This window comes from Hyperolius riggenbachi, chromosome 6 (assembly GCF_040937935.1).
Source record: "Hyperolius riggenbachi isolate aHypRig1 chromosome 6, aHypRig1.pri, whole genome shotgun sequence".
NCBI lineage: Eukaryota > Metazoa > Chordata > Amphibia > Anura > Hyperoliidae > Hyperolius > Hyperolius riggenbachi.
The window spans coordinates 17179404-17191510 of NC_090651.1; the positions used below are offsets into that span (position 1 = coordinate 17179404).

At 46.7% G+C, this 12107-nt stretch overlaps 1 protein-coding gene across 2 annotated transcripts in view; it reads right to left on the reverse strand.

Moving 5' to 3' along the window:
• Positions 1-10985: 10985 nt before the first annotated feature.
• The window catches only part of PER3 (period circadian regulator 3), an 81701-nt gene continuing 80579 nt past the window's right edge, over positions 10986-12107 (reverse strand). For both annotated transcript variants that reach the window (XM_068238924.1, XM_068238923.1), the window contains one exon: positions 10986-11601. In XM_068238924.1, coding sequence (XP_068095025.1) covers positions 11401-11601 — 201 coding nt within the window. In that variant the 3' untranslated portion in view covers positions 10986-11400. The remainder of the gene's footprint in view (positions 11602-12107) is intronic.

A 12107-nucleotide genomic window follows, 5' to 3' on the forward strand; every position in this document is an offset into this window, starting at 1 on the left:
TTGATGGGTGGCAGTGACAGGGGGTGACAGGGGGTGATTGATGGGTGATAGGTGATTGGCAGGTGATTGACAGGTGATCAGTGGGTTATTACAGGGAAAAACAGATGTAATTAATGCACTGGCGAATTGATAAGGGGGGGTCTGAGGGCAATCTGAGCGTGTAGGCGGGTGATTGGGTGCCCGCAAGGGGCAGATTAGGGTCTGATCTGATAGGTAACAGTGACAGGTGGTGATAGGGGGTGATTGATGGGTGATTGATGGGTAATTAGTGGGTGTTTAGAGGAGAGAATAGATGTAAACAATGGATTTGGGAGGTGATCTGATGTCGGATCTGTGGGCGATCTATTGGTGTGGGGGGGTGATCAGATTGCCCGCAAGGGGCAGGTTAGGGGCTGATTGATGGGTGGCAGTGACAGGGGGTGATTGACGGGTGATTGACGGGTGATTGACAGGTGATTGACAGGTGATCAGGGGGATAGATGCATACAGTAAACAGGGGGGGGTGGTCTGGGGGGGGGGTCTGGGGAGAATCTGAGGGGTGGGGGTGATCAGGAGGGGGCAGGGAGCAGGGGGGGGGGATAAAAAAAAAATTAGCGTTGACAGATAGTGACAGGGAGTGATTGATGGGTGATTAGGGGGGTGATTGGGTGCAAACAGGGGTCTGGGGGGTGGGCAGGGGGGGGTCTGATGGGTGCTGTGGGCGATCTGGGGCAGGGGGGGGGAGAAATCAGTGTGCTTGGGTGCAGACTAGGGTGGCAGCAGCCTGCCCTGGTGGTCCCTCGGACACTGGGATCACCAGGGCAGGAGGCAGCCTGTATAATACACTTTGTAAACATTACAAAGTGTATTATACACTTTGTATGCGGCGATCGCGGGGTTAACATCCCGCCGGCGCTTCCGTATAGCCGGCGGGATGTTGCGGCGAGCGAGCGGTGACAGGCGCCGGCGGAGGATCGCGTCACGGATGACGCGATCGCTCCGCCCATGCCCTTAAATGGACCGCCGCCTCTGTGGGTGAGCCGGTCCTTAAGGGCTCCACTTCCCGGCCGCCTCTGTGCGTTAGGCGGTCGGGAAGTGGTTAAGTACTTTGCAGTACTGGGCGGAGTCTCTTTAAAGTGTACCAGAGCTGGAATGAGCTAACAGTTTTATACAAACCTGGGGCTTCCTCCATCCCCATCCGCCTGGATCAATCTCACGCCGCAATCCTCAGTCTTCTCTGTCTTCTGTACCAGGTCCTATTACTTCCTCCAGTTGGGGCCGGTCTACGCAGGAGAAGTGCGCCCTCTACGTATCTCTCTGGCGGCTGCTGGAGAGATACGCAAATAGCGCACTTCACTTGCATCAGAATGGCCACGACTGGAGGAAGTAACGGGGCCCGGTACAGAAGACGGCGGAGCGGGAACGATCCATGTGCATGGCGCTGGAGGAAGCCTCAGGTATGTATAAAACGTTTAGTTTACTTCCAGCTCTGGTTTCCTTTAACCAGTACACTATCCAGCCACTACATAGACTCTTCGGACAGGATGTCACTGAAGATGATGAGAGGTCATCAGTAGGGATGCTTACCGAATTCTGCGGAATTCAGATTTCCGCGATTCCGATCGGAAATTGGCAATTCGTTTCCGTCACATTGGAACGGAATTGCTATATCGCTAAACAGTAATTCCGGAATTGCTATTCGGAATTCCGTTGGAATGCGGATTTTTTCAGCCAATCAGAAGGAAGACCCTAGACAGAAGCTTAAAAGTGAAAACAACAGGATTTCTGCATGAAAATCGGAATTTCTGCACCAATTAGAGTCTTAACAAAAAACAACCAATCCTACGTTAGCAACCAGCTCCCTAGCTACCTATCATCAGCTATCCCACCCATTTTGTATATAAGAGGTGTGCAGTCAGGAAGCTTGTGGGTTTCAGTCTGGTGTTGGAGAGAGAGGAGAGACAGACCCATACTAGTTGTTTCAACATAAAACAATAGTCTTTTTAAAGACTGTATATATAAACCAAAAGTCTTTTTAAAGACTGTGTGAGAGAGTTAGATTGGTGTGAGCTATATTAGTAGTAGTAAGCTAGGTGTATTTGTAAGAGAGTGACAGTTTGAGTGATAGATTGTACTGTAGTGTGCTAGTAGTTGCTGTGTGGAGAGAGGGTAAGGGCTCGTTTCCACTGTTGCGGTGCGGAATCGCCTGGATTCCACCTCTGATGAAATCGCATGCGGATGCGATTCCCCAATGCGTTTTTTGCCGCGAATTCGCATAGGTGAGGTATATGCGATTTTAACCATGTCACTGCCTGTGTGAATTTACATTGGTACCTATGCAAAAAACGCATGGGGAAAACGCATGCGATTTCCCTATTAAATACATTGCATGCGATTCGCATGCATTCCACTCCCCAGGCGAATTAGTTAGCTCTTTTGTGCGTTTTTTCACCGCTCAACGCAACGCAACAGTGGAAACAGGCCCATTCACTTGCATACCATGTGCGAAGACGCATGCGGATTTGCGATAGTGGAAACGAGCCCTAGACAGAGTCAGCCAGGCTGCAAGCTTAGGCCCGGTTCACATTAGCGGTGGCCGTCCGGAATCGCCGTGCCGGAGCCGGACCGCTTGCAGAACGGACGGAACGGACGCACGGCATAGCAATGAAAGCCTATGCGTCCGTTCACATGCGTCCGTTCTGCCGGACCGGAGCCGGACCGGATCCGGACTCCGGCGTCCGTTCCAACATGCGCTATTTTTTGGTCCGGCTCCCCTGGCAGCCGTATCCGGGGCGGAGCCGGACTGCACCATCCGGCCAATACAAAGCTATGAGAACCGGAGAGCGCACAACACACTGGCTAAAAATCCGGATGTTCTACCCCACTTCCTATGCGTATTGAAGCGGCGATTTTGGATGGGGACACATGGGCAAGCATTTTGGAGTGGAGCAGCAGTGATTTTAAACGTGCTGGAGATGTTGGCAGTATGTCGGAGGTGGAGGTGAGTGCTAAACAGCGGAGGGCCTGATTCCACAGGTCCACCTTCTGCTGACCTCCCAGACCCCAACATTTTTATTCCTTTTCTACTATCTTTTGCCAAACGGATCCGGATCGCATCCTGATGAACACCTGATGCAAACTGACCGGATCCGGATCGGATCCGGATCAGAACCGTACAGTTCCGATCCGGATCCGGTCCGTTTGGCAGAGAACCGCAAGTGTGAACCGGGCCTAAGTGTTTGACAGAGTGAGAGAGTTAGGTGGTGATTGATTAGTTGAGTGTAGTGCAAGTTTTTTTTTTTTGTTTTGTTTTCTAAGTTCATTTTTGTTGTTGTTTTTTATTTAATAATACAAACAAATGAATTCCATAACATTTACGTCAACCCTGAATTATTAGCCATCTGATTGGCCAGCCCTAATCTGTACCAGCAACGTTGCTGTGAAAGGCCTGTAAACACATTCAACAGTACTGCTAGCGAGGGGAAAGCATGTAATTCTCTGGAGTCACACTGAAATGAAGAGGGATATGGAGGTTGCCATGATCATTTCCTTTTAACCAATACCAGTTGCCTGGCAGTCCTGCTGATCTGTCATGCATCAATGTCTGAATCACCCACCTGAAACAAGCATACGGCAAATGCAGTCAAACTGAAGTCGACAATCTGATCACCATGTTTGTTCATGGTCTGTTGATATAAAGTTTAATGCTGGGCATACAAGGATAAGATTATGCGCCGGATCGAGCCGCTGGCACATCCCCGCCGGCGCTCCATATCTTCCACTCGATTCCCCGCTATTGTCCGCCCACGGGGATCGAGCGGGGAATCTATCCGGCGGGTCATCGGACCTGTCGGATATTATCAATCGAGCCATCAGCGGCTCGATTGCTAAGGAGCAAACGCTCCGTGTATGCCCAGCATTAGAGGATCAGCAGGGCTGCCAAGCAATGTGCACTCTGTACAAGGAAATAAATATGTAAGCCTACATACCCCTCTCAATTCAGTTATCCTTTAATGGTATCATCTAAGCCCACCTTTCAGCAAAATCAGACCAGCCTGGGATCCTTCCACCCTGAATACAGATATGCATTTAACCACTTCGGTACCTGCAGCCTCTGCTCCCTTAAGGACCAGAGGCTGATGGTACACTAAAATGCGCATACCGACTAATCGCCGCAATAATCTGTCGCTCTCGCAGGACACACCGCTCTGTCCCCGCCGCAGGCTGCTCTCTTTGCCGTCTCTATGACAGCAGAGCGCTGTGCGCCGGTCAGGAGCCGCTTTCATTGGCATCTGACCCTGTCACTCAATGTAATGCAATGGGATTGGCTTATAGTAATGACAGGGCCAGGAGCCAATGAAAACGGCTCCTGCCCGGCTCACAGTGCTCTGCCGTCATACAGGCGGCAGGGCAGCACATTGCGGCGGGTAGAAAGCGGCGAGAGCGGCGGGGAGGCGCGGTGAATGGGATGTAGAGCTTACGTCGGGTCAGAACCGCAGTTCCACCCGCCCGACGTAGAATTAAACTGCGTCGGTCCGAAATTGGTTAAACTACAAAACAACATCACCACATACCCTTTTTGAGAACATTGGAATGATGACCACATGACCAGTCTATTTACTATGTCACATGTTAGCTAAATCAAGGCGAGGAGATCGAGATGGAGCAGAAAATGCAAGCTGAGATCGTTTTTTTCTTTTGAGAAAAACAAAACAACAAACTGTGGATGCTACAAAACAAAAGTCATTTCGCATTTTAACAGCATTAAAAATTACCTTCGGATTTAGTTAGCAGCCTGTCAGAATTCTGCACACCTGTGAACAAGAAACCAAAACCTTCCTTCACACACACTGAGCTGTGGGCACCATAATTACCACATTCATTTCAGGTGCTCTGTCAACTCCACTGCCAAAGGAGGTTTTTTTTTGTCTTTTCCTTCACAAAAGTTTGAGGGCTCGTTTCCACTGTTGCGGTGCGGAATCGCCTGGATTCCACCGCTGATGAAATCGCATGCGGATGCGATTCCCCATGCGTTTTTGCCGCAAATTTGCATGCGAATTCGCATAGGTGAGGGTATATGCGATTTTAACCATGTCACTGCCTGTGTGAATTTACATCGGTACCCATGCGAATTCGCGGCAAAAAACGCAGGGGGAAAACGCATGCGATTTCCCTATTAAATACATTGCATGCGATTCGCATGCATTCCACTCTTAGGCGAATTCGTTGGCTCTTTTGTGCGTTTTTTCACCGCTCAACAAAACGCACATCACCAACGCAACAGTGGAAACAGGCCCATTCACTTGCATACCATGTGCGATTTGCGATAGTGGAAACGAGCCCTGAACGTTTCCTTTTGAAGTCTATATAAGGGCCAGTGCACACCAAAAACCATTTGATCCACAAACGCTAGCTTTGAAGCTGGTTTTTGAAGGGGTTTTTCAGAGCGATTCTAGGCATGTTTAGAGAGATTTTCTAAACATGCCTAGTGTTTTTTGGAACGTTTTTATGTAGCAGATTTTATATATTTTATATATTGTTACAGTAAAGCTGTAACTGAACAGCTACTGTAACAAAAAGGCTTGGAAAAAAAATGGCTCTGATCTAGCGTTTTTCAGAGCAGTTTTTCACTTTCCTAAACACTGAGGCAGAAATGCCTCAGAAAACCGCAACAATGCTGCAGGATCCGAGTTTGCGTTTGGGGGGAAAAAAAAAACTCTGGTGTGCACATTCACTAGCCCAGCGGTTTTCACCCTGCCAGCTCAAAATCCTAAAACAAAAAGTAGCCAGTCGGGGAAATGTTGACTTTTCTCTTGGTTAGGGTCGGATCTTGGCCGCCGCTATACCTGCAGTGCCTTTTCCTGTGGTTGTGGACACCACAGGTCATTTGGTGGGACGTTTGTAGCTAAAAGCATTAGGCCTCTTTCAGTGTGACGTTAAAGTTGCAAGTTAAAACATTTAGTGCAGAATAGCTCACTGCAATGAAAAATCAATGCCCCGTTCACAGTGCACACGTTGCGTTGTTGACTAACTCTGCACGTTAAGTGAAAGTACTGCATACTGTGCGTTAAATACGCATTATTAGCTGCGTTGGACTGTAATGACTTAGAAACACAGTTTTCATTGCCTGTATGCTCTACTGTATGTGACCGTAACCGGGCATAGCTGCGTTGCGACTTTTTTGGGGCATTGAGTTGTAATTTGCGTTGCAACTTTAACGTTGCATCAACATGCAACGTACTACTGTGAAAGAGGCCTAAAAGTGGTAGCCCAAACTGTGGGACAAAAAGCTGCAAATATAGCAAAGATCAGACCTCAGGCACTTTTTAAAGAAACTTTAGGGGCAGTGGTGAACTATCTGGTATGGGCTCAATCCAGTTGGTTATTTTGGCATTAAGGTGGATTTTAAAGGATACCCAAAGTGACATGTGACATGATGAGATAGACCGTCACTGATAAGAAATTCCCCGTTTTACCTCTTTCTTGCTCTCAGAAGCCATTTTCTGCTGGGAAAGTGTTTTATAGTTGGAATTTCTTATCAGTAAGGGTCACACTGTAGTCACTTCCTGTCTGAGTCAGGAATGAGTCAGCCACTTACATACCTGATATTTAACTCTTTCAGGCAGAGAAAGAAAAAAAGGAACACAGCATAGTTATTTGTGTGCTAGGCACTGTACATACACATATCTATCTCATTATGTCACTTCGGGTGTCCTTTAATAAGAGGGGGAAGCATATGGGACAAAAATCTAGATGTTTGAAGAACCAGGGCCCATATGCAATTCACTTTTTCTCCTGGGATTTCTTCAAGGAGATAATTTTTCATCTTCAATTTATAATAACATTTTAGCACTTTGCCATGGAAAAAGTACAAGAAGTAGGTGAAAAAAGTCAAAATTATTTTGAGTTTTTGTTTACTTGCTGGTCGTTTCAAAGGCATTTTATGTAGAAGTTTTGAAACTATCACCTGGGAGAAAACTCGGGTGAAAAAGTCATGTATATGGCCCCATCAGCCTTAAAGGACATCTGAAGTGAGAGGGATAGAGGCTGCCATATTTATTTCCTTTAAGTGGCCTGGCAATCCTACTGATCTTTCATGCATCAGTAGTGTCTGAATCACACACCTGAAACAAGCATACAGCAAAATCGGTGACACTTAAGTCAAACATCTGATCTGCATGCTTGTTCAGGGTCTACGTCTGATACAGATCAGCAGGACAGCCAGGAAATGTGCATTGTTTAAAAGGCAATAAATAAGACAGCCTCCCTAACCTCTTTCCTTTAAAGCGGACCTGAACTCAGCTCTTTCTCTCTGCTCTAAAAGATAAGAAACAGCATAATAACCTTTTTAGGCTACTACAGTGGGACGTTGCGTTTGATGCAACGTTAAGGTCGCACAACGTGGCCCTAACGCAACGCATATACACTTTCATAGTGCTACATTAAAGTCGCACGTCAGAAAATGTATTTACTATGGAACGAAAACGGCGCATGCGGAACATTTTTTAAAAAAAGGTAAAAAACATTACAATCTTTAATGGGAGCCGATTCAGAGTAACCGATTCTCCGAGAAGAGCCGGAATTCCCATCACTAGTGCAAACAGGAAGTGGGTAACCCCATCCCACTTCCTGTCTACTTCCCAGTGTTTCCATGGAGATGACAGGAAGAGAGGCGGGAAATCTCCTCACCGAGGGCAGCAGGAACAGTCTGTGAAAGGTTCTAAAAATTCATGCAAATTTGTTAATTTTAAAATTTATATAAATTGTAAATGTATGCGTTTTAGTTGGACCAAATGCAGTACCTGGCGATTTTTTTATTTGCCCAGTTCCCAGCTGTATACATTTACATAACATTTACATAACATTTTGCATCAATTTGAAGTGACTAGAAACTCCAATCACTGCTTGAGGGCTGGTGCACACCAAGAGCGGTTCTGAGCGTTTTTAAAAATGCTTGCGCTTTGAAAAGCGCTTGGCTAATGTGTTTCAATGGGTTGGTGCACACCAGAGTGATTGTTTTTTTCCCCCAAACGCAAACTCGGGTCCTGCAGCATTTCTGCTGATTTCTGAGGCAATTCAGCCTCAATGTTAAGTATAAGAAAGTGAAAAGTCGCTCCGAAAAGCACTAGATCACAGGGATTTTCCAAGTGTTTTTGTTACAGCAGCTGTTCAGTTACAGCTTTACGGTAACAAAGAATAAAAAAATGCTACAACAAAAACTAGGCTAGGCATGTTTAGAAAATCGACCTTGCACAATCTAGAATCGCTCTGAAAATCTGCTTCAAAAAGAGCTAAGCGTTTGCGGTTGCGCTAGCGGTTTTTAGTGCGCACTGTCCCTCAGAAGGGTTTATTCACTAAAGAACTATATAAAATCTCATCCCCAAATCATTTTGTACCTGGATGCCGCTAAAGCTGCACCATACACCTCTCAATCTGCCACCAGATCAACCATCAGATAGATCCCTCTCTGATCAAATCTAACCAGAGTGGGATCTATTGCCTGCCCACCACAGATGGATCAGGATGTAATAGGGTCCTGGGCAAGTTAGTAGATTTGCACCTCCTTGAGTCCTTTTGGTAAGCTGAAGTGTAGAGAGGTCAAAGAAGGCGGTGGACACCCACTGGGCCCCAAGCACCTGCTTAGGTTGCCTGGTGGATAATCCTGCTCTGCTGCTTTGCTCACAAACACTGGTCCACATGACAGCCCAGGGGCCCCAGGTCTCTCTCACTCGCTGGGGCCCCCAAACCACCATGCGACACCTAGAGGGAAGTGTGGGCAAGCCCGCACACTGCTGACAGATTTCCAATATATTTCAGCTCATATTGTCCTAGCGCCACAGCCTGCTGGGCTACTTACCTCCCCTGCCACCTCCTTGGACAAGTGTTGCAGACTCACCTTTCTCGCTGCTGTAAATCCTCCTCCTACGTCTGAAGTGTTTTGGAATTGCCACCGCAAGCGCCTGTTCCTTGCGACACTGCCGCATGTAGAGATATCAGTACATGCGACCCCTTCACATGATACAGCCCCCCAGGAGCAATAGAGAAAGACACAGGAAGAGACCAAGCATCCCACCCTCATGACAGGTGAGCCTGCAGCTCTCTCCACGGGCCCAAGGGTGGTGGTGGGGGTGTTACACTTGGGGGGAACCCAGCTGGGGGTCCATCGAAATTGAACCTTATTATTGACACAAAAATAGGGAGGGAGAAACAGAGAGCCCCAATGGTGCAGCATGTACTGGTTAGGAGGGATTCATGTAGGTAATCAATAGATATACTCACAAATAAGGGTTACCTCCCGGTAACCACTATGAAGGCAAGTGAGGAACATAAACCTGTCCTCATACAGGTAAAATGATCACTCTCTACTGTAGTAGAAGGAAGCTGTGGATAGCAAAAAACAAATAACCCTTCGCAGACTCGCACGCAAATGTTCAAACAAATGCATTTACAGATTCACTCATCCAGGCACCACTGTTATCCCTACAGCTAAGTTAAAAGCCGGGGTCTTAGTTCACAAAGGAATGCATTCTTATGCTTAGTCACCTATACTGCACAGGAGTACCCAGGTAATTGTAGGTGTCCTAACTCTAGCCCTGTAACATGCATAGTGCAGACATGCAAACATTCATTGCATCAAACCTATCTAGGGATTAGGAGCACACATCCTGACGTCCTCTCCTGGGACAGATAGTGCATCTTACCAATCGCACAAGGGAGCTATTGTAATGTGTCCATGCGCACCATGCACATACACCAGCATAAGCTGTGTGCATGCTGAAGCTGAGATAGCTGTAAGCTAGCGGTAAGCTGTGGATACACGTCTCCACCAATCACTGTAGCAGTAAAGTTTGATGGTACAGAGGCGCCAAAAAATTTCAAATCGTTAAAAAAAGAGAGATAGTGGTGGACTTACCCCCAGCCAGTGGGACAAAAGTGGTCTATTGTCAAAAAACAGAAAAGATGGAAGGGAGCACCGTCCAGCACAATTGAAGAAAGCAGCGTGTCAAAGTCCCAACCCCAGTGCCTCCTGGGAAGCACAGACCAATGTAGCACACAAGGACTGGCACCGCTGTATGCAATAAAGATCTTTATTTCATTAGTGTGGCAGTGGTGACAGACCGCTGTTCGCGATTAAACCCTTTATCAAACTGCAATAGCCAAAGGGTTTTAACCCGAAACAGCTGTCTGTCACTGCTGCGACACTAATGACATAAAGAGCTTTAATCTATACAGCAGTGCCAGTGCTTGTGTGCTACATTGGTCTATTTTCAAAAAGCAGATCTTTATTATTCAAAAGAAACCGGAACAGTAGTAACTCCACTTGTGAGGTGCTTCGCAGGCATACCTGCTTCGGAGGAGACAGGCCGATCTCTCTCGGACTAGCAGATGTTCCACATTATTTTTGCCTGAGGATGCGAGTATGCCTGCAAAACTTGTTGCAAGTGAAGTTAATACTGTTGTTCCGGTTTGTTCTGAACAATAAAGATCTGCTTTTCGAAAATAGACAACTTTTGTCCGACTGTCTAGGGGTTAGTCCACCGCTACCTCCTTAACGATTTTAAATGGTTTTATCCTACTTGGTGGCTTTGTACCATGAACCTCTATCACTACTGCCACGCACCCAATTGAGCCCTTTCGACCATGATTTTCCAGAATGGCCGATAGATCATTTCAATCCATTTTTGCCACAAATTAATTGAAACGATCAGTTGGGCGGCCATGTCGTGGCGTCGTTTTGCCAGATTCGATGATCGAATCAGCCGGATTTCCATGCTAAAAATCAAGTAACGCATGGGCACCCTATGCTCTGTCATCTTCCGTTCCTCTGATGTTTTGTATAAAAGGCTATTTCAACAAATCTACTCCTGGCCTTCAGAACCAAAGTTATGTCAAATCAAACCAATTTCATGACATGAGATACAAGGATATACAAAATTTATTCCTAAAAGGTCATTTTATCAGCAGAACCATTTACAAAGAAATAAAATCTTCATAAAACCACACAGTTCTATAACTCTTTTAATGTCAGTGATATTTACAGACGAAAATGCCTATTAACAGTAAGGTTGCACGAGGAAAGCCACCACGATCTAGAAAACATCGGCAAGAGTTCATGTTCGGAAACCGAATGACACACTTTCCAAAAAGTTTGTGCAAAGGGGGATCCAACGGGAAATGTAACAGCTGCATCGGTGGCCAAACGCCGGCTGGCTAGCTGCGAGGTGGGCAGTACAGCGTCTTGGCACAAAGTCAGACCACAAAAATAAAGACCTAGAAATAGATCATCAAAAGTCTCCGTTCCTTCCTCGGACTTGTACAAATTCCAGAAAGAGGGTAAAGCTTCCTGATCCTTTGTGCGGTGAAGAACGGACTTTAAATTAAAACTTTTCCTTAGAAAAACAATGGAGTATTTACAAAGAGTCAGCTCTCCGAATGTGTGGTTTCCCTCGGACCGCAGAGACTGCTCAGGTTCGGAGACTGTTGGTGTTGTGATTGTTGAGATTGTGATTGTTGCGATGATTGAGATTGTTCAACAGTTTTGTTGCAGTTCTCAGCAGTCTCCGCTTTCTCCTCCTCGGCATCGGTGCTCGCTATGCCTTCATTCTCACAGCTCATACAGCCCTGCAGACAGTACGGAGAAACGAGACATTTGTTAGGACATCTATGAAGACATGATTATGTTCTACTGAGTAAAATCAATGGGGTTATGAGAGCCAGCTCCTCCTCCTTATGCAGAGCAGTGCGGTGGAGAAGTGGAATCCAAGTGGATCCAAGGGGGCCCTATGATAATTCTGCTAGGGGGTTCTGTGGCCTGTTGCTGCACCCCAGGTCAAACTGACAATGGCCACAATTTACTAAGCTTAGCTCCTGTCTTTAATAACAATTCTGAGCCATTTTCCTTGTTATGACCATGGTCATAAAACATTTAGGGATATTTACTAAACAAGTTACCTCATGCAATCCCTAAATTTTGTATTCTGTCCTTAAAGAGGAACTGTAACGACAAAACGGCCCCTGGGGGGTACTCACCTCGGGTGGGGGAAGCCTCCGGATCCTAATGAGGCTTCCCACGCCGTCCTGCGTCCCTCGGGGGCCTCGCTGTAGCCCTCCGTGCAGCGGTGACGTAA